This window comes from Acanthaster planci, linkage group LG02 (genome assembly GCF_054643075.1).
Source record: "Acanthaster planci isolate LZ-2023a linkage group LG02, COTS_SCS, whole genome shotgun sequence".
Lineage (NCBI taxonomy): Eukaryota > Metazoa > Echinodermata > Asteroidea > Valvatida > Acanthasteridae > Acanthaster > Acanthaster planci.
Window position 1 is genome coordinate 29,518,088 of NC_141778.1, and position 19,984 is coordinate 29,538,071.

General features: G+C 43.0%; 1 protein-coding gene and 1 long non-coding RNA gene across 4 annotated transcripts in view; one reads left to right on the forward strand and one right to left on the reverse strand.

The window, feature by feature from the left end:
* The window catches only part of LOC147800121 (uncharacterized), a 54,984-nt gene that overhangs the window by 25,963 nt on the left and 9,037 nt on the right, over positions 1–19,984 (forward strand). The window lies entirely within an intron of this gene.
* LOC110977201 (acid-sensing ion channel 1-like) lies at positions 2,449–19,030 on the reverse strand. 2 transcript variants are annotated; one of them, XM_022231113.2, is made up of 10 exons: positions 18,773–19,030; positions 15,583–16,196; positions 14,873–15,113; positions 14,567–14,695; positions 13,905–14,045; positions 13,218–13,357; positions 12,962–13,026; positions 11,791–11,989; positions 11,142–11,233; positions 2,449–6,419 (listed from the first exon to the last, which is right to left on the reverse strand). In XM_022231113.2, the coding sequence occupies exons 2-10, from the start codon at positions 15,858–15,860 to the stop codon at positions 6,256–6,258; spliced, it is 1,449 nt and encodes a 482-aa protein (XP_022086805.2). In that variant the 5' UTR covers positions 15,861–16,196; positions 18,773–19,030; the 3' UTR covers positions 2,449–6,255. The 2 variants fall into 2 exon arrangements, with proteins under 2 accessions (XP_022086805.2, XP_022086806.2); XM_022231114.2 differs by lacking the exon at positions 18,773–19,030 and adding an exon at positions 17,721–18,198.

Below are 19,984 nucleotides of genomic sequence, written 5' to 3' on the forward strand. Positions count from 1 at the left end.
CACTCTGTTAATCTATTTTATCACTCGAAGATAAAAATGCATGAACGTACAAGAAGTCAAGTACACGAAATTAACCTATCAAAATTATGCTGCATTCTAAGCACTCTGTTAATCTATTTTATCACTCGAAGATAAAAATGCATTATTCTCTGCAGACGCATTGTTTGTTGACATTTCCTCAATGTAATAATCCGATGTTTATTGCCATGGTGTTGTAAACATGTAGCTTGAAGTGCAGGCACAAGACCGCCTGAGTCTCTGCTGGCTGGCAGAAGGCAAAAGAAAGTTGAACTATAGCGTTACTATTTACAACAAACACGCAAGAAAGAGGTTATTGCCGGCGCGTAAAGGCCACAACCAACATCCCTGAGATTTCTGAAACACAAATTAAATTATTGTCCAATCCCTAATCTTTCAATTTCTTTTCAATTTTTTGTGGGTTAACCAATTACATGTTTAATTATTCCCACAAAACAACCCCCCCCCCGAAAAGTGATTCTTTAAGTCTGATTGCAGCCATTTTACAAGTGGCAACCCTCAACTTTCTCGGGCAATTGGGACCATTTCTCATTGTGAAAGCTCAAAGACCCAGGGAGTTGATCCTGGCAATGAATTACTCAATCTAACCATGGGGGGGGGGAGCATACAATCTTCTTTTTCGAAAGATACTCTGGGGACACTTCAAATGAATGCTGATGAGCTGGCCAGAAATTCTCACCTGAATTAGTGGACTGCATGCACCCTTAAGAGGACTATTGTGTCCCAATAAATCGTTAAAAGTACACCGGCTTGTTCTGGTTCTGACATCCATTAATTTAGCTGTATTCAAGCAATGCTTAACACATTATCATGATCAGCTGACAGCTGATTTAACGTTTTTCATGAAGATTTTCTCTCTTAGTAGAGGTATGTTATAGAGGTATGAGATTTTCTTTCTTTCGTTAGTGACGTATATTCTCCTGAAGTTGCAAACTAGATTTGAATTAGTGCAGGGATTTACAGTTATTTATCCGCCAACTCCAATTCTGTAGGTCTATCCAAACAGGCTTGTTTCTAAGTACCGAGCTGGGTGTTTTCGCTTCTGTCAAATATTTCTCATAAATAGACCCCTTTACTGGTTCGGTGAACAAAGTCACAAAAGTCTTGCAGCAGTTGTATTCTCTATATCTCTGGGCCCCATTATTTAGGTGGCGCTGATGACTGAAAATCTGCTCCGCATAGTTAGCTTGGTGATAGGTGAGCAAGACAATGTGCGAATGATTTGACCCCCGTACGTTATTATCACATAACTCAAGGTGGGCTGGATAATAATATAATATATTAATAATAAAATGGATTTAGCAAACGCCTTTTGTTGATTTAACCTGAGCTTGATTTACAACAAATACCAAGCTGGATCTTACGACAGATTCTTTGATGAAATTGGGATATCTTAAGCTATTCAACCACAGATGGTGGTTGCTGACCTTGCAAGCATTGTTCCATATCGATCAAGCATCCCACCTGGATGTCATGGCCAAAGTGAAGTCGCTCTTTGCATGTCGTCGCGCCTGGGGCATGTTGCAGACTTTGGGATCAGCAGGTTTGTTGCGATTTCCGATGTTTGGATCCAATCGTAACTCTTCGTGAATCATCAATTGATTGATTGATACTGGTTTAATTCTTCAAAATATAAAAATTCTCATAACTATTCCATCCAGAGACTGTACTGTTTGGTTTACACACGAAGAGGAAACTATGGCAATTCCACTGATGATAAATCAGGGCCATTCTCTTATTCCATTAAGTTGCATGGATCCCACAAGCATCCCAACAAACTATAAAAAAATATCGGTATAACCTTTCAACAAGTTAATCATTGGCGGCACGGGTGGCTGTTTGTGTTTGCACTGCGAAAGGTGCAGTAAGGAACGTGTCAAGAAATGGTTGGTCGGTTAAGTAGTACTGTCGCTTCAGATGTGAAACATAAAAGGTCACGGCCCTGCTCGGTATCGATTTAATGTCATATTGCGAAAGGTTTCCTATGTTTATTGAAGGCTCCCGGAACACCCCCCCCTTTCATGCACATTCATTTATAATCGAATTATCTGCACTTCTGTAGCCTAGGTGCTTGAAGGTTTTCCTCTCGAGTTTCAAGGCATCGGAGCCGGATTCTTTGAAGTAATCAAACAATCCAAACTTGACGCAAATCTTTAATGTTCTGTTATGATGCGTGTCTGTGCTTGCTCTTTATGGTTCACAAGTGTGACGTCACTTCAGTTTACACCATGCCCACTGCACATGCACTGCACATAACGTTTCATGCGTTGATCTCCGTTTACACGGAACCAGAGAAACGGAAGTGGGCAAATGTATGGTCCGTCCAGTGAGAGCCTGCAATTCGCGTGGCGCGTCAGCGTGATAAGGATGTCACGAATCGGATAGTATTGTGGCGCCGCGCCCCTCCGACGAAGGCGAGGGCGCCCTCCTCCTCGAGGCGCGGTGCGTCGGACGGCACGCCGGAGAGTCCCTGAGCGGCTAGGGACGAGTCCGTTGGGACCGAAGTATACCGTCCCCCAAGAAAGTTGGTCTTCGTCGAGATGATGGCTAATCTGATTGGTCGAAACTTAATGACGTAACCCGGACAGACCTGACTTGAAATGAACTTCGCCTGGACTCCTGACTTATATACAACAATTCACAAGCGGCTAGTTTATTCATCAACACACTCAACCAATACACCAGTAGAGGGCGCTATTGACGGGGAAACTGCGTGATTATACGTGACCGGACTTCACCCAGAGCAGTGAACACCACAATTAATTGCGGGCATCCAGTGCCGAATCAGGGACTTTAGCAAGTCTACGGGGCTTATTGTCAGGGCTGCGCTACACGCAACTCACGTCACGAGATAGCAATCCGCCCTTGCATCGACCGCAAGCTCCTATCAGGAACTATACCGCACCACCAATCAGCCCCTCAACCTACCGAGCCCCTCAACAGCACACGCACCACTCGGACTTAGGCACAGTCACACTAGGCTAGGTGACTTTAACCCTTGCACAGGATTCTCGACCCTTACCTCAGGATCAGCCCTTTATCAGGACCACTAAGCGTAGCCTACGCGCGCCTTTTATAGCTTTCGCGCTGCTCTGACCACGCCCACGCACGTGCTCACGTGACTAAGCAGTGACTTCCGCTGCCCTATCGCACAACGCACAAGGCGGAGCCTATGCGCCGCGCTTGCTTAACACACAGCTATGCGCGCCTAACATCTGCCTCTGTTACAGAGCGCCATCTATATCTTCGCACCGTGCCTAGTGACTAGCGCCCTCTGTCACGTCACAGTATACAGCTTGGCGAGCTTGAGGGGAGTGCACTTTCTGTTGTCCCCGTGGGGCGCGCGTTGCGCGTGTGGCAGGAATTGACTGGGACCACAGAGTTAAACATAAACACTACAGCCCTAGCTTCTCCTCCTCCGCGGGAAGAAAATTTAACGTCACTCTGGGTGCAGACATTTTGTGCTTGTAGAACATTTGAGATCAGATAGAATTAGTACATGTACTGAATTGTGTACGTGTACTTGGTTTAATTTTTGCTAACATAGAGTAAACGTCAATGTAAAACTATGTGTGTTGATTTTATACATGCATTATGCCTGTCATCATGTGTCATGTTCACTTATGGTAAGGATTCCAAATCAATTAATGCATCTGGGTCGCGCGTGGAATGCAGTGCGCTGTGTAGGGTCATTGCGCGCTTGCTGATGAGTGCGTGGTGTGTGTAATAGACATAGCGTGTACACCGTCATCTACAGGCATATAGGAGAACAGTTTGTAGGAACATTGTATCTCCATTCGCTGCACATGTGGAGGTGTGTTGAAGGTGTACTTGGCAAAATAAAATCACCTTGGCAGCACGATATTTAAACTTTTTAGTTCCAATCTGAATAAGCCCACGTCATTGTGAAACACACAGAATATTCAAAAGCTTTTTACTTGCCTTGCACTGCCAATGATGTCATTATGATATCAAGGTTTATATTGATGCCAAATTTAAGTTCTCGCACATTACGCTTATTGAAGAAAAGCAATGGAGAATTATTGTGTCCAACAGTACGTGGGTGCCAGACTGAAGCAACAGATATAAATACATGTACTGCTATTATATACCAAATTATACTCTCCTTTTAACGCCATATGGGGGAAATGGGCTTAGTTAACTTCCTGCAGTCTTTAGCCGCCCCAAATGGTTGGCAACAAAGAAGAGGTCTGGGTCCAGGGGGTGATCAGGATTATTCTAATTGACCACTTCTCATAAAACGAACATAGTCGGCACAAGGAGTTTTACTTCAAGATTGATTCAAGCACGGGTTCCTTCGAGTACATACGGAAAGGGTAGGCCTAATGTGTTTTGAGCAGCGAGCCTACCTTGTCCAAATAACGAACAGCGAGCTTAGACCGGTGTAGCGTCGGTGGTCAAAGTGCTTGTCAAGCTAACATAATGCCTGGCCGTTTAGGAAATCCGGATTTTCCCAGTGGCAAGAAGGATTAGCAACGCTATAAATGAAGACTGGAAACGAACCCGCAGCGTTCCTCTTCCGAGACATATGGCACACAAGTTGCTGACTATAACTGTATGTCAAGATCACACCTCACTTGGAATGAATTCCGTACACAAAAAAGCTAGTAAGCAATACAGCGGTGTGTAATCAAGCCAATAACCCGCACGTGCCATTTATTTTGGTGGTGCACGGGTGCCGTGTAGTGCTCGAATGATACATTGCATATCTACGTCCTTGCCTTGTCGAACGATTTTTCTTGTCGCTTATTAGCAGTGCATCGATTGGGGCTTGGGTGCTAGTAATTGTGGACTGGTAATATAGTGAGTATGAAATCGGTCTGGGCAAGGTGCAGAGTAATACATTAAAATGATGGGTCACCACTTTCGCTTCCATATTTTACGTCATGGAGTTAGAGAAGCCACGATACCGGCGAATGCTGCGGATGGTAATGACAGATTGCTCTTATTTTAGCTGAGATGTAAAAGAAACATTTAAAAAAGTCACCCAGAGCTGTAGGTTACATCATGGTTATATCAACCATACTTTAATTGATCACTATCCACCATGCTATCCGATGTGCTCCAGGCTAAGAAATGAATGCATAACTATCACAATAATGCGTATAAAAAACAGAGTTCTAGACTCCAATCAATTCACTTGGACTCTTGTCGCTATTTTTGTTACCCGTGACTTAGTTCTTAATTTCTGACCTGACTTGAACTTGCAAAAAATCAGGGTTATGAGTAAGAAACCTGTTGATGAGCCGTCGTCTCATTTCAACCCCTTTGTCACTGTTTCCACCGGCTCCACACTTCTTCTAAAAATAGAAGATAGATTAATTGGAGATGGAAACGGTGCATGTCAGAATCCCCAATGACTAGTTGCATGAATGCATCTTGTAATATTCATTTTGCTCCATCCTGCTTGTCGATTCGCAGGTGAATTTTTTTGCTTTATCTAGTATTCCCAAATAAACCAGATGTATCAATTACGGGGAAATTAGCATCGACAAAGTCGACAGCTGGTTGTCTCTACATGTATAAACCGTACATATATGCCAACTGTTTAACAAATAGAGAGACTTCCTAGTGATTTTTTTAATTTCGAATTATCGCAGTACTTTTTAGTAATTCAGACAGTGGTTAAAGGAGTATTGTTTCCTTGAAAAACAAGGAGCGACATGGATGTATTATTTCGCGTGAATGAAAAAATATCTACGTTCATCGTGTCGTGTTCTTCTGTTATCAACTGAAAGGTTCCCCTGCATTTTCACGAGCTTGTAAACACACGATTGTGGGATAGTTAATGAACCTGGAGCCGCCGTGTGGTGAATGTAACTCGTCCAAGATGTTAGCAAGCAACAAAGAGCACTTCTTTCATGGATATATCGAAGAATGTCGAGCCTCGTCTATAAGTATAAGAACTGCCAGTGCCGACCTCCGAAGTATAGTTTTACTGGTTATCCTGGTGCGGTAGTGAAACAAGTTGTTATTTTCCAGCAGTGGGGTGCATGTATATACAATCCCCCAGATCTCTTTTACACGCATATGCCCCAGGTCCGATCAACTTGAAGTACTGCGGAGTACGAAAGATACAATACCGTAACAGCGTGAGAGTTTGTTTGTCTGTGATGGCATAAACAGCGATATCGTCACTCGTCAGGGAAGACCACCAGTTTCCCATGCGGAATGCCACTGATTCGTGTGCAGCATTTACGCCAGGGTTTCTACACTATGGCTCATTTGACGTTGTTTCTCAGGCCGTCTGGTAGGTCCGTGAATCAAACGCTGTATCTTCCTGCTGAGGTACGAGAAAATCTCCGCCAAAGTGATGAAACTCGCTCCAAGGAAAAGTCCCAGTTGGCCGCCAATGTCACCTGAAAGGGAAACCCAAAATTCTTTATAAGGTACAGTGGTATTGGAACATTCCGTGGCCAATATGATGCGCGTCTGTGGTCATTCCGGGGGAACAGTAGCCGTGCACTAGGTCTGCTCCCGGTCAAATTAAACGGCTCGCACACAAGCTTCTCAACTGACTTTGCCGTTTCAAAGAAAGAGCTAGCTCATTCCATATGGACGTAACTGGTACCTTGTTACATGACCACAGTACGTACAGAAATGTATTCACTATTCAACGCAAGACTGTTATACATTCCTTGCCGTTTACCAAACTGCAGCTTCCTTTGAATTAAAAGCTTTGGGTCAGATTGCCCTCAAGAATCTTTCTGTCACGTTTTTATTGAATAGTTACCAGCTACTCCCTTGTGATCTCACACATAACACACATAAAGCGTGAGGACTTCACCATATAAGATTAGGGTGATTATAAATGAAAGGTGTAGATGCCTATAAACGTTCGTCTGAAGACAAAACCGAGGTTTCAGACAAAGCTTCTAACCCAAAGCTTACGATCTCATTAGCAGTCGTGTGGTAGCGCAGTGTTGTAATCGAGTCGATTATAAGTCCATCAGAAAAGTCCATCACAAGTCCCTCACAGGTCATCCAGTCTTAGGCCAAGTCAAAAGCGATTCAAATTCTGAGAAAAGCATTCATTTGTCATTGCCCAATCTGTTATTCATGACTTGTTTTATGACAGGACTTGGGACTTGACATGTGAAGGGACATTTGATTGACTCATCCACAGCACTGCCGCACACATTACCAGCACACTGTCGTAAAATTTGGTACCTTAATCCTGCCCTAACTTACTCTTAATAATGGGTTTTGCGGTTTTTGTCAAAAAGAGAGCTGGGGGGGGGGTTGCAGGCTTCCACGGGCAGTAGCCCACGTTATTTGCGGTCAGGTAATCGCCATAGTTGATTGGTTAACAAAGTGAAATGGGTGTAGCAACAGTGACCGGTCAACACAGAATGTTGTAAAGTCACCTCCATAGTATTGACACAGCATTTCCTGGGGGCGGGCCTTAGAATATGTTGGAAAGTACTGTTGCCAATAATTTATTTTTCTCATTTACACAAACCCTGAGGGGGTAGGGTATGTATCTCCCCACCTTTGGTGGTGGGATGATGGGCCGTGGAATCATCCCACACCCTTTTTGTGATAAGCAAAAAAGTCGATTTGTAAAATGATTTTAATGTGCTATTCTGAGTTTGACGATTGTATGTACAATGTTTATCATGAACATTGCCCCATAGTACATGGTGTGGCATTGATTTATAAAATATACTCTTTTCAAGACATGGTCTTTTTCCTGTTAAACTTCTTTCCCTGTTCTCTTTTGCAGCCGTTTCATAGCACACATCAACAATCATACTGATACAAGAACGGATTCACTAATTAGCATTGGATGAATGGTCGATGATACAATCGTGCCTGGCATTAATTTTGTTCATTAATTGCAAAACACGTTTCTTGTGTTGGTGGGTTGTACATGTGATAGATTATTATCAAAAAATTACTACGCAAAGAGAAATTAATTTAAAGTAAGAAAGAAAGAAAAATTCGCCAGGAAACAGACTTTTTAAATAACCGTCTATCTACCGGTACATTGCATGGAAAAAGAGAATCAAACTCACATGTCTCGTGGATTGGAATATAAGTGAATTTTTTCTTGTATCAATTATCTAAAAGCCGCAAAGGGCCGTCTAAAGGGTCAGTTTCTGCCATACCCAATTTGTATAGTCAAAGGTATTAATGAAGGGTCCAAAATTTTATCAAATAAGCTTTAACTTAAAAGGGACTTATTTTATTCACAACGCTACAAGAAAATCACTCCATTAGGATCTTACAATGACGATTGAAGACTGTAATTACAAAGGACTAGGACAAAAACTGGCAGTCAAATTTGTTACATTTTGACATCTCAAGCTCTCATTCATCACATGTATGAGAGCTTCCCTATTGTACAACTCCTGATATTCGGTTTCCATTCATTCCAAAGACCTTATTTATGGAATCTATATGGGATTTTTCTTGCAAATCAATGTTCCGAATTATATATTTGAAATAGGACTCAGTTGACCGAGTCCCCAATTTCAAGAAATTAAGGCTTCCTTTAATTGTGGACAGTTTTAAAGTCACATTTTCCGTTTGTGTTGAAGCATGGTTGCTGGTGAAAAAAGGGGATGTGCGTGGGCTTAGAAAGGGATGAGAATTGCCTCGCCGGATTGACCGTGTCAGACGGGGCTGGTTGCAGGTGAAAAAAGGGGATGCGAGTGGATGCAAGTAGGCTGAGAAAGGGATGCGAACGTCTCTTACATCTTAGCTTGTAATTCAATTGTTGCAGGCGTACTGATATTCAACGTTCCATCGAAATGTATTTAATGAAATTTTAATTTCAGCATTTTTCTTTTGTTATCCATATGTTTGTACACAGTCCATCCCACGAAATAGGCCTAAGGGTTTCTATTAAAGAAAGCGTGGGTTTTAAATTACCGAACCGGAACCCACTCCTATTTATAAATTTATTATTTATTATCAAACAATACCACCGTGCATAAACACGATCAGTCAAGTCTGGATAAATAAGTAGTATTGTTTGAATTCACCGATGCATGTCGGGTGGTATCCTTTGGCATATTTTTCCATTTATACGCATGCTTTTATTATCCTGCGTTGTTTTACAGGCTTAGCGTATTTTTATTTGCGACACGAAATTGTTCTAGCGTGTCCTCTCAATACTCAACCCTCCAATCAGTACATGAGTTTGAAACAAGATGCAACACTACCTCTGTGCTTAGGATGAAGAATAGCTAACTCTGCATTCACCTCAACTTTCACAGTGGCAGTTTGTCTTCTAGGAGCAAAGAAACCAGGCAATAGTTGTCGGAGATGCTCGATTATTTCCATGGAAACATGGAAATGCCGTGCAGCGTTAACCTGGACAATGTCATCATACAGAGAAAATCCATCTCTCGATTCTATCATCTTCAAGATAGAAATTATGTCGCCTTTCGTGAAGGCCATTCCAAGCAGCCACGTTTTCATTTGTTTCCCCTTTCTGCAGGCTACAGTCAAAGCCATACGTAGTAAAAAATATTCTTTCTCACCGTAATTAATGTCGCATGCAATGCCCATGACACTCTCCCTCTGTTGCCGTAATCTTTTGGCAATTTCTCTGGATCGGCAGTCACAGTTTCGGGGACCTGGGTTGTTACATCCTTTTTTCAATACCGGTAACTGTCTTATGCAATGACTTGTTGCTTTTCCTCTCTGCGCCTCGCTTTCTGATGTGATGTGGAAGTGCACCATTTCCAACTTGGAACTCTGTAGCTGTCAAGAATGGCTGGATTATGTTCTATTTCTGCAAGCAGGGGACTGTTGTCGGGGAATTCTCTTGCGGGCTGCTTAACATCACGTGCTTCTCCTGTCCGGAGGAGACCAGCTGATCAGTCTCATTTCTACCTTGTTGTTCTTGCTCGTTTTGTATGTTAGGCGTAGTGTAATTTTCTGCTGGTTTATCATTTATAGGCCTGTCTCGTGGTCGCTATAAAAGTCTCTACCTGCTGGCCCATTTGAAAATGAAAGAAGACGTATACATCTTGATTTTACAGCATTTCTTCGTTGTTTAACGTCTTCTGACCCTGCAACGCTGCTATTGTTCCGGTGGGAATTACCTCCAAACAATAAACTTAGAAAGGCTGTCAGCGATATTGCTCGTCTTTGGCGTTCTCCTTGCCTAAATAAAAAATTTTCCCTTGCAACAAGTCCTTGATTCTCAAAGTGTCAAATGGTTCCAACCTTTTTTTTTTTGCGTTGTCTTCGATCTTGATCAAGGAATGTGAGTGTTGATCCATTTATGGGCTCCGCATCGAAATTATTACACCAGTAATTCTAGTCGTCCATGGAAAAGTAATGACGTTTTCAAACAATTATTATGCCCATTGATCCGCTATAGGCTTTCCCAGCTGAACTCAATAACACGAAAGACAGTCATGAAGCTTAGATCATTCTCGCAAACTGTAACCCTTTCCAAAGTGAGCGAATTCCACAAAGGAAACAGCTTTTGTTGAAGCATAAAGTATACAACACTATGAGATAAGGAACTAATAAAGTTGGCGTTATAATGCACATACATTTCTGTGATCACGGTTTGTAAATTTATAAATACTACTAAACGAAAACAAACAGGATGAGTTGTGACAAACAAGGTTGGGGCAATCAAGCTGGTGAAAATGTTGGCAAAAAATCCCCGCTGCATGAAGTTTATTTAACAGTAACTGTCCACACCCATGACGAAACATCATGCATTTGAAACGGGTTAAAACGAGAAGAGGTTGAAACGGCCTTCTGATACCATCCTGGTCACCGACATAATCAATGTGCACTGTGAGCATGCATAAACACATGTACTGTATAGTGTGTTCAGCATACCCTGCGGTTTCAGCAGTCGCTGAGTCTGAACTCCCCTGTGCTGCCGAGTTAATTGAACGTGGTTAGGAGTAGATACTTGCGGTCTGACAGGGTTTCTGCACAAACCCCTTGTGCAAGGGGTGTTTGTGCGGAAGTATGAAGGTACCTTCTACGACAGTGTGCTGGTAATGAGTCTTGCGTGCAGCCTGTGGGACTGTCCCTGCCCAGTCTGGTGCTTATAAATGAAATTTTTTTCTCTTGCATGTGTTGATAAATTCGAGTCTTACTGATCAAAGCTGACGGGGTTATAGCTTCTGTCTGTTCAAACTTCTGGTAGTTGATGTCCTCGTAAAATATATCTATCGCAACCCAGTTCTTCCTGCATGTGAAAGAGTAACCACAAGTTATGAAGCGTAAAAATGCCCCAAGATTAATCATGTGACCTAATTTTACATCGAAATACTCCTGGGATCATCTGGTCGAGTGTTATTTAAAAGAGTATACATGAAGTATCCTCACATCCAAACAAATCTTTGTGAACCATAGCGTCTGCCCAAACGTGCAGTTATACGCGAAGAGTCATCTTGCAGGGGCAATTCTTTTTTTTCCATAAGGAAACGTCCTTCGTGAAACCTGCAAGATGCCAGCCATGTAGCCCTCTGTTGTGTAATTCGACCACCTGAATTAGAAGCCATTACTGCGATGGCACAACGCTCGTGGACAGGTGGTACGCGCGCGTTACATGCCTCTTGGACCAATAGGGTGTCGTGATTTGCCATATGTACGCGCGTGTTAAGCTAAAGAATGTGCGTGTGAGTGCGGTGCCACCGCAGTTATGGCGTCTAATCGGAGTAGTCTAAAGATGCTTTGGATTCTTGTGCGCTAGTTCGATAAGTTGTCACTGGAACCAACACCGCCCAAGCTGTCTAGCTATACCGTATGTACTCTTGCTGTTCGGAGATGGACCGTGACACGTTGCGTTCGTCACTGGTGGATATGTTGTTGAGTAGCAGCAACAATATCGGGAGTATCTTCTCGTTTGGTAGGAATGCAGTCGAGAGCGACGTCGTGAAGGCGGTGAAGTTGCATGGAACAGGGCAATCACACGATTCGGTGTCTCCGCCTATGAGTCCATCTGGAACGGAAGGATATGTAAATTAATATTACAGACGTGAAACATGAGACGTATGTATCAGTGAACAAGAAGCACTTGCCAGCACACTCGCGGTGTGCACAGTGCGTTGTCCTTCTTTTTCGAACACCAAATCTCTAAGCGGGATTTTACACTGTGGTTTACCGAGTGTTCTCCAGCGCTGTCGATTTCTCCCTTTCATACAATCAATTTTTACACGTGAGCGTTGATAATTTAGCCGGGCAAATCAGCACTGACTGCCGAAAGTGGACGGTGCGGCCACCCACCGCCAGCGATGCAGTATCATGCATTGGGTGCCCCAGAGGGGCGAAATTGCCTTGCAAATGTCAGAGCTCCAACGACTAATTAATGAAGAATGTTATTGTGGACTCCGCCAGCATTATGTTTTGTATCTCTCCAAGGCGGTCGGGCACTCTTGCGTCTCCGCCCCTGTCGACGCAGTGGGGTTCTCGTATTAATCCGATATGTATTGTAAATTACTCTTTTTATCTACTCAATTTAACTGAACAGAGACCCGACGTTCTCTCTCTTTTTGTGTACATAGTGTGGGCCTCTGCACAAAAGAAGCCCATATAATGTGTGTGTGTGGGGGGGGTGCGCCACTCCTTTGGGAGGATTTCTACCTAGTAATGTCTAACTATCATTTTGACACTACTTTCCCCCGACAGGTCACCTAAAATTGTTTTTCTCCACTGACGTGCTCGATGCCCGCAAGCTGACACCCGCGAGGTTCGTGAACTACAAATGACCATAACACTGCCACAAACCGGATGTTAGGGTAAACTGAAACTTCTCAGAGATATATAATGTACGGTCATCTTTAAATATACATTTTTTCAAAAGATCAGCAGTCGAATTAAGACGATGTCTTAGGAAGGAGGCAAATCCCCACCCCTACGGTAAGATGGTCCAAAAATTCGCGATGCTTTCCGACCGATGTCGACACTTCCTTACCAATAGCTTCTCTTGCGCAGAACCGGACTTCTTCAGGCGTACATTCAACTTCATTTCCTGGATGTCTGTGAAGATGAAAGATATCAGGATTTGTTTGGTGCTGTTACCCAATATAATCTTGATTGTAGAATGCTGAGTGTCTCGTGAATACTGGTAACAGTTGGTATCAATGCTGCAAAATATTCTTTTATTTAGCATCTATAAGGATTGTGAAACTAAGGGTTTGGTTCCATCGGGAGAAGAGAATAGATCTTACTGTATAAGCCTACAGCGGCACTTTTCCCAAACTGCGTTTGCTCTGCACTCAATGTTGCATCCTTCCAAGGTGTAGTTGTCATATCTTTTCAGCGTCCGGGAGGCGTCGCATTTTCCGTATGGGTGCTCAAGATTTAAATACTGAAAGAAAGGACGGTGACGCATTTCCTGTCAATTTACTGGACTGGCCTCGAAATACCGGGAATGAACTTTTTTACTTAATATCGCGCCGTGCTGACGATGTAACACGCCCATGCTGAACAGGAGTCGCTTATGGTGCCTCTTTGTCATCGTCATGCTACCCGGAAAAAGATTTTATAAACACCTGGCATACGGTGTGTACATTGCCATATCCATTCCTCCGACCTAAATTGATTAGCCAGGAGTCTCTATAAAGTCTGTTCCCCCTTGACGTCAGATTGGGCAATCCCTCGACGAGAGGGGCAAAGTTACAGATTCTGTTTGCCGTAGCTCGCTAGTGGCATCGCCGGGAGTTCCCCTCCTACTTATGGTCTCCTCCTTATCCTTCCCTCAGAACTTCCACAAAGATGTACAAAGAGCTTTGTACTTAATGCTGTCCTAACTAAATGGGTTCCGCCGCGAAATTGAGACCCTCAAATACAACCCCTTAAAAATTTGAGACGCTCTTAGTAAAGTCCTACAAAAGAACTTGTAGTTCAGGGATTACCTGTTGTCTCCGAACAGCCATGAACGCGTGTACGCCTGGCGATAAGGCAAGCCCCGATGACTCGACCGTAGGTGGGGTTACTTGATCGTGCACTTGGATCTTCAAACCGGCCTCAATAGTCTCTGTTTCGGTGTACTCGCTCTGGGGGAGGGGTAAACAAACAATGGATCTTTCTATACCAGTGCATGCGCCAGCCAGTTGAAATAGGCTACAAGTCAAGTCACACGCTATTCATAGACTCTTCAATCTTCATTCCCTGTTACCTGGGATTGACTTGTGAGTTGATTTTTTTCATTGACTTGAAGAACAGAGCTAGGATGAACTCGTCCAATGAGTATAAGCACTAGTGATTCGTATCAAGGCAGATTGTATAGGCCAACCTGTGAATGTATAAACCCAGTACGGTGGAGCGTATCAAGGCCGCTTTCAAGACGTTATTTTAAAGGCTTCTGTCTACATGCTGCTCTACCCTGGAATTCTCCAGATCGTCATCCTGTTTTCAAGATTCCTCCAAAGCATCTTTCGTTACTTTCTTTAATTGCTATCAGCTATCTCTTCGCTCTGTATTTTCCAAGTCATTTGTGTTCTTGTATCTCTCGACCTTGAGTGGCCTTACGAGTCCTTGTGTCGGGCATTTTATCTTGACTAAAGTAAAATTATACCTGTTGTATGTCGACCAGAAGCGAGACACCGTTCCCGCTGCCAGAATAGCTTTCGGTCAGAACAGGGCCCGTTTTACCGGAGTTGAAGGTCCAGCAATTCCCGTAGGAAGTAAACACGTGCGAAAAATCCTGCAGCACATCAGACCAGATGAAGGCTTAGTATTTAACACGCACTCATGGACTTCACCTATTTACGCAACACCTGTTAAACTTGTTAAAAGTCCCAAATCCTCCGATTTCAATATTATTTTATATACCACCAAGGGGGTTAGGGTTAACGTCATCCAACTGCAATGAAGCTGTTACCTCTGCAGAGCAGCTGTTTCTCTTTCCTCGCCACGAGCAGGCGAGCAAAGTCACGTTGTCCATGCGGAAGCCCGCCCTCAGCGTGAACTCAGTGTAGTTGAAGTCTACCAGGCTGTCCAAGTAAGAGCTGTCTGTACTGTTGCTCTCTCCTTCGTAATCATAGTCGTTCTGGTAGTTGCTTAGTTCCCAAATGTAGGCTAGTGCGTCTTCGTCACCCGGGGCCAAGGCTCCCGAGCGGTATCTGCAAGAGAAATTTGGGGGATCCACTCAAAACTAATCACCTGGTCATACCTAATTCCGCGGTCTCCTTATCCCTCATTTCGAGATAACCAGGAACCCTCAAAGCGTGACTCCCTAGATTTCATCTTGTTGCCTATAAAATGATACTTACTGCAAATAATCAAAGTGACACTGGCAAAAGAAATTACACTAGGTTGGCGGCATGGACCAAAAAACCCCAAAACAGAACAAAAACAAACAAATAAACAAACGTGGTAAAAAAGACTTGGAACGAATCTGGAATCCTCATCCTATCAATTAAAAATTGAATCTGAATCCCCTGCAGAATGGATATTGCAGTCAGCAAAGCGTCGCTATGCCCCTGTACATTTTGCCTACAACATGTATTCAGAAGGACTTCTACCCGACCTTGGGCGAGATTGGAACTATAGAAAGTGTACGTAAGGAATCACGAGTAGTTTGTAACCCACCTGTTGAAGTTGCAGATGGTGACCGCGGGGAACGGGAGGTGCCCGACGTATTCCACGGAGATCTCGGTGTTGGCCTTGTACTGCAGGAACCGGTGGAACCGGTCCGAGATCTGCCAGACGCAGACGCACAGGCACGTCAGCATGATGATCACCCAGAAGACCCGGACAAGGAGCCTACTGGCGTGGAAAACCTTGGCGATGCCGTGGAGGCTGGTGGACTCGGCAAACTCTCGCTCCAGGCTGGGCCGGGGAGATTGATCTGCGTCCTCTCTCACCATTTTTCCCCCAACTCTCCTCAACAACAATACGGTGATTTCTGCGATCACAAACTGCTCTATACCCTAAAAAGATCTACGGAAAGACTTGGGCAACGTTCGCGGTCCTCAGTGACGGTCCCGTTCGAAACCTCGGCTGTCCATTGGAACGTGCTGTGTTCCATTGCGAACGCAGTATTCCTTCATGCTCTGGGTCTGCCTGACGCAGGAACACCGTGTCCCCAACGGAACGCTGACAGCAGGCCTGTTACAATTCTGTCGTGGGTAATATGTGAAATTTATGCGGTCTCCCCCGCCTACGGCGATGCGGAATTCACACGAGAAAATAATACTGCTGCCCTGCAATATAATGACATATCTGATCTCGTTGGGAAACAAGAAGAAACCTAGCTGTTCTGAAATACAACAAGTTGTCTTTTTATTGCAATCTCATTACGAGTAGATTATGGCGAAATTGACCCAACTCAAACACGAACGAACGATATGTTAACAAGAACGGTGGTAGTAGCAGAAATGGTGACCTTACAGCACATTTCGTACACATGAAATGATTGGTCTCATTCATCATTATAAGCAGAACAGATGTTCAACCTCGTACCCAAGGTTTTGTATGCCAACACAACGCTGTGGAGGGTACACCACGCACACACCATGTCGAACATCACTCATCATATTATCAGGATTCCTGACCAATTAAAATCGCTCTCTGTTATCTTGTAGTAACAATCATTCTTATACAATAACACATGTAGAAGTAATCATACTGATTGACTAATTATTTTGCACTTAGGGAGCCCTAAAAATGTAGTCCGTAATACATGGAAAAGGTTGTATGCTGTGACTCTGTAATATGCATGAAGTTACATTAGCCACTGACCGTCACTTTTACAATTAATTACTGTCCAATAATGACAGTAATGTTAAAACCGTCAGGAAGTACTAGAATTCATTGTCAGTATTTTGCTGAGAGTTTTTAATTTACGTATTTTATGTATTCATGCTTTCTTTGAAGTGTAATGGATTAATGTCTAATATGAACTGATCGTGTATTGATTTCTTTCCTTTTCAATCCTATGTGATACACAAGAGAAGCTTGAATAAAAGGCCCCGAGTGGGAAAAAACGTTTATGTAAGATCCTAGCAAGCAGTAAGTGTGAAGTTAACAAGATCACGCATCTGTTTTTTAACTGGACATGTTTTTACTTGTTCGGATTATATTCTGCTTCTAATTTAAGCAGACTACTCCTGTTACAGAAAAGTGCAAAAGAGCTATTGCGTTTGACAGCTCCATGGTGCAGTTAATGTTATTTTTGGAATTCTTCCAAGCATTGATACCATTGCTGTGGCAATTACAAGTTAATCGTCACGAGACTACTGCCGCGGGAATTTTTCCTGCAAAAGGACTTTGAAAATATGTGCAGTGGCCTTTTTCCAAACTAAGTTTGCACGTGGGAACTGTGATTATCCACATGTTATAATGTCATGGATGCGTCAGAAGTTTGGGACGAAATATATTTATATTTTAAGTGGGTGTATAATCTGTAGCCTAATATTTCCAAATAGGTCACTTGGGAGACATTTTGTGGTACATTTTTCATCATTAGGGAGACATCGGTCATTTATGTCTCCCTAATGCTTCAACTACCAAAAGGAGGAGAATGTTTAAGTCCACATTTTGAGAGATGATAGATTAGGGTCTGAAAGGAAAACATGCAAAGTTTGGTTACGATGAGGTTAGGGAATATTGAATTATGGGACGGTAAAGTTTGAAAAATTTTGTGTACGTTCCTGTGGGAATATCTCCCAATTACAATTACAATTATGATCCTTATTTGAGAAACGAAAACAGGCAACTAGACTCACCACAGTAGAACATCCAAGCTTCTGAACAAAAATGAATCGATATTATTGTGGCTGCTTTTATACTGCAATAACCATTTGGCTTTACGTAGAGCTTTTTCCCAGCCTTGACTTACTAAAAAAATTGACGGTGTTTATTCGATATCCCAAGCATTATTAAACGCCACAATGCTATAAACTTGTAAAAGTTAGTTCATACATCTGCTGGTACAACCGCCAGCGTGTAGCTAGTTGGAGAGACCTCATAACTGCGAGCACGCACGCGAATTGAAATTAAAATTAAAAGCATTAGTTCGCATTTGCCAAGATGCAGGTACGTAGTGCTGAACTGTTTTTGAATATGGTCGATCGCCAGTCTGGCGCTGCGGGAGCAATGGGCAATCCAATTGAAAACATCTCGCCGTCGCCGTCGACATGTTTTGAGGCTGTTGGTAGGCGAAAATCACCACCGCGGCATGGCGATACTCAGAAGTTTGTTTTGGAATATGGGGTACTCGGTTGCCTTTGACTTCAGGCATGGAATTCAGCCGATTACATACGACAAAACTGACACTCTCCCAATTTTTTCGATTTAACTCCAGTTCCAATTAGCCTTATGCACAATAATGAGGCAATTGCAACGTGAAGACTGTAAACGTTCCTCGTTCTTTTTTATCGTTATATATGCCACCGGCAGTTTCAAAGAAAAAATCAATTCGCCCAGCACCGTCAAAATTGATATCAAGGTACGTGTTCATGTCGAATTTCAATTTCATGCACATCACCTTGTTGAAAAAGGGTTTCGGAGATTTATTGTGTGAGATAGTGAGTGACAGACAAACGCCAATACGACCTAAATAGTAAGACCTCAATACGGCTACTAGATACCTGATTCAAGTACCACCCTCTTATTCACCAGAATGGGAAATTAAAAAGGTCTAGGCCCAGGGGTGATCAGGTTGACTCTGATTCGCTGCTTCCAGCAAAACTAAAATGGAAGCCAGTGAAATTTTATTTCAAGACTGACTCAAGCTTGATGCGAGTGTTTAAGGAAAGAATCCAAGCTGCGACCCTACCTTGTCCGAATGGCAAACTGGGAGCCGGTCGTTCCGGTGAGGCAGCGGTAAGCAAAGTGCCTCTCAAGCTATTAGTCTATAGTCATTTATGAACGCCGAATATTCCCCCGTGAATGCTGGATAGACAAGGATATAAATGGAGCAGACACGCATTAGTTTGCTACGCACTCGAGCGAAAGCGAAAAGCTATCAAGAGTGTTGGTCAAGGCTAGCAGAAAAAAACATCAAAGCGAAACGACTCGAGGAAAACCCCTGCACTCCTGTCTGGACGGTCGGTCAACATTTAAATTAATCGAGTACCAGTATGCGTGTTTGGTGATATCTCACTTAAAACAAATCCTACCGGTATATCCGAAAAGCGTGTCAGCCATACAGTGATGTGTTTTTAATTACCCGCTCCCGGTTATGGTGCGGCGTGAGGTATAACCACGCGACTGAAATAAATGCCTATTGGTTCGTCCTTGTCCTATCCAACGGTTGTCGTATCCATTAGAGATTTGGCAACATTTTTCTTTTGACCAAGCATGTGTGCACTGAAAGGCCTGGGCGCAGATAATCAAGCGCTAGTGGCAAAATGAGTGTTAATCAAGAAAAGGCCAGGTTCAGATTATGCTTTAAATTGATGGTTACCGCAATCGATTTCCACGTTTTGTCGGTGTTTCGATAAAATAAAAAAAGAAAAAACTTGCGCGGTCCAGTAGTATTGGTGTGGATTTTTTTCCAACCATTTTATTAGTTTGGATTCAAAGAACCACAACGTGGTCTGCGCAAGTCAGGATTCCAGTGTATGCATGCACGCACTCGCAATCGACGTTGAAAAAAAAACTTGCGCACCTCTTAAAGTTAAACAGTTTTACATATTCAGCATAACAATTTTCCTAGGTGTTTGTTTTCATGACATGACGAAAAAACCTTTCCATTGTAATAGGTCAAAATAAAGGCCTCCATGGCTTGCTTTATTCGCAAAGTCGATTTTTTTTTACTGATGAATTATTGTTTAACCAAGGCAATATTACTACAACTTAGTAAGACTTGCAAATGAACAAGGCTTACATTTCATGACACTGCCAAAAAAGTAAACGCAAAGCAACAAACTGTTGTCAAAAATGTGCCGAGAAAGAGGAAATACCTGTTTTGCAGAACATGGAGGTTTTTTCACTTCTTAAAAACAATTTGGATTTATGTCTTGGATTTACAGAAGCCTGCCACGAT

Excerpts from the sequence above, each read along its gene's own strand:
- LOC110977201 (XM_022231113.2), bottom strand. The coding sequence starts at position 15,860 with ATGGTGAGAGAGGACGCAGATCAATCTCCCCGGCCCAGCCTGGAGCGA. Across the intron at positions 15,114-15,582 it reads ACCATCTGCAACTTCAACAG|ATACCGCTCGGGAGCCTTGG; the intron begins GTGGGTTACAAA and ends TTTCTCTTGCAG. Across the intron at positions 11,990-12,961 it reads CTGCGCAAGAGAAGCTATTG|ATGGACTCATAGGCGGAGAC; the intron begins GTAAGGAAGTGT and ends CTTCCGTTCCAG.